Source organism: Octopus bimaculoides, chromosome 19 (assembly GCF_001194135.2).
Source record: "Octopus bimaculoides isolate UCB-OBI-ISO-001 chromosome 19, ASM119413v2, whole genome shotgun sequence".
NCBI classification, from domain to species: Eukaryota; Metazoa; Mollusca; class Cephalopoda; order Octopoda; family Octopodidae; genus Octopus; species Octopus bimaculoides.
The window spans coordinates 47,302,622-47,304,629 of NC_068999.1; the positions used below are offsets into that span (position 1 = coordinate 47,302,622).

General features: G+C 36.6%; 1 protein-coding gene across 4 annotated transcripts in view; it reads right to left on the bottom strand.

Moving 5' to 3' along the window:
- LOC106868358 (WD repeat-containing protein 44) overlaps positions 1–2,008 on the bottom strand; it is a 60,851-nt gene that overhangs the window by 28,619 nt on the left and 30,224 nt on the right. For all 4 annotated transcript variants that reach the window (XR_008266202.1, XM_014913573.2, XM_014913574.2 and 1 more), the window contains exons 6-7: positions 919–1,056; positions 475–678 (exon numbers count right to left, since the gene is read on the bottom strand). Coding sequence is in view for 3 of the 4 variants with exons in the window: in XM_014913573.2 (XP_014769059.1) it covers positions 475–678; positions 919–1,056 (342 nt within the window). In the remaining variant the exon portion in view is untranslated. The remainder of the gene's footprint in view (positions 1–474; positions 679–918; positions 1,057–2,008) is intronic.

Sequence of the window (2,008 nt, forward strand, 5' to 3'; positions counted from 1 at the left end):
CTGCCTGACTGGCCTTCGTGCGGGTGGCATGTGAAAGCACTCATTACACTCTCTGAGTGGTTGGCGTTAGGAAGGGCATCCAGGTGTAGAAACTCTGCCAAATCAGATTGGAGGCTGGTGTTGCCATCCGGTTTCACCAGTCCTCAGTCAAATCGTCCAACCCATGCTAGCATGGAAAGCGGACGTTAAACGATGATGATGATGATGATGATGATGATAAAGTATGATAGAGGGATATGCACAGGTGTCACGCTGTCGAGGAGAAACATGGCCACCCATAGACATATATGGGTAGGAGTAGGTGGGAAAAAGAAGAATGATGGTGATGGGGTACCACAGTGAGTTCTCAGGATGAAAGAAGGTGAGCGTAAGAAAGGATATAGATAATGGATCAGGGTCAAAGAAATATTCAAGAGAACTTAAAAAAAACAACTTTTAAATAACAAAGTATTACATAAATGCAAACAAACAAACCTGGTCTGTAAGGGAACGGCCGGAATTTGAACGTGGTCTTAACATTTGACTGTAATCACTGGGCAGACTGTTACTTTTTGGAAAATCTTGCAAAGACTTTTGCCTTAGTAAAACACCATCACTTTCTAAAGAAGCTAATGTATTCTGTTCCATGATAGGAGATACCGAATCTTGATCTGAGTTCACAGCACCAGTTTCAGCTTCCTAGTGACAGTTGAAGTATAAAGAAAAAGGAAAAAGTGTATGAATTCATTATAAAAAATGCAAAACAGTTTCATTAATTACCACTGTTGTATAATTAAGAAAATCTTCATGAAAATTATTGTGTTTTGATTAAATGTTTTTGGAAAATTGAAATTTTTGAAAATGTATTGTTTGTATGAAAATGTGATCCTTGTAAATGTTAAGACCTAGGACACTGATTCCAGTTGAAATAACACTAACCTCGGCATTTATTATTCTACTTCCTTCTAAGGCACTTTGTAAATCAAGAGAATGTTGAAGTTCTTTAGTTAAACATTCCACAGTAGATACTGGTGTTAACAACTCCGCAGGAGAAACACAATACATGGACAAGTTTTCCTGCAAATTCAAAAGCAGACAAGAATTTTTGGTAAGATAATGATTATCAAAATACAATAAAAAAGAAATAATAATTTTTTATTTTCATATCTTATTATCTATGGGATAATTAAGACAGATTTGACATCTCAGATCCCTTCAAATTTCAGTCACCTTCAACTTAATAATAATAAATAATAATAATAATAATAATAATAATAATAACACAACAACAATAAAAATAATGATGATGATAATCCTTTCTACTGTAAGCTCAAGGCCCGAAATTTGCCTTTCATCTTGTTGGGGTCGATAAAATTAAGCATCAGTGAAACACTAGGGCTGATGTAATCGACTATACCCCTCCTCCAGACTTCAGGCCTTGTGCCTATAGTAGAAAGGATTATTATTATTATCCATAAATTTATTATTATTTATCATTTACAATTATTTATATCATATTTTCTGGCATACAAGTTGTATTTTTCAGAAAAATTTACAAGACAAATCTGGTAGGTCAACTTATACATAATGTCAATTTTGGAGGAGGAAAATTCCATGTGAAATGCAGCAGGATTTGGAAAGGCAGTGACAATGTTTAAATGTTTTCACTAGATATGCAGGAAAATACGGTAATTCTTTATGCAGGAAAATACGGTAATTCTTTACAATTTACAGGTACAAGATTTTCTGGGCAGGGAACACTGACGGGGTCGGGGGCGTAGGAATACTTCTAGCGGAGAAATGGGTGGATAAGGTAATCGAGGTCGTTAGAGTAAGTGACAGAGTACTTAAGATCAGACTAGTGCTTCATCATAGATTAGCTACTGTCATCTCAGCCTATGCACCTCAACCTGGGCTACCAGATGGTCTGAAAGACCAATTCTATGACACCCTCTTGCAAACTACCTCGTCGACGAGTGACAGGGACCTTCTCTTTGTGGCTGGAGACTTCAACGGTCATGTCGGACGT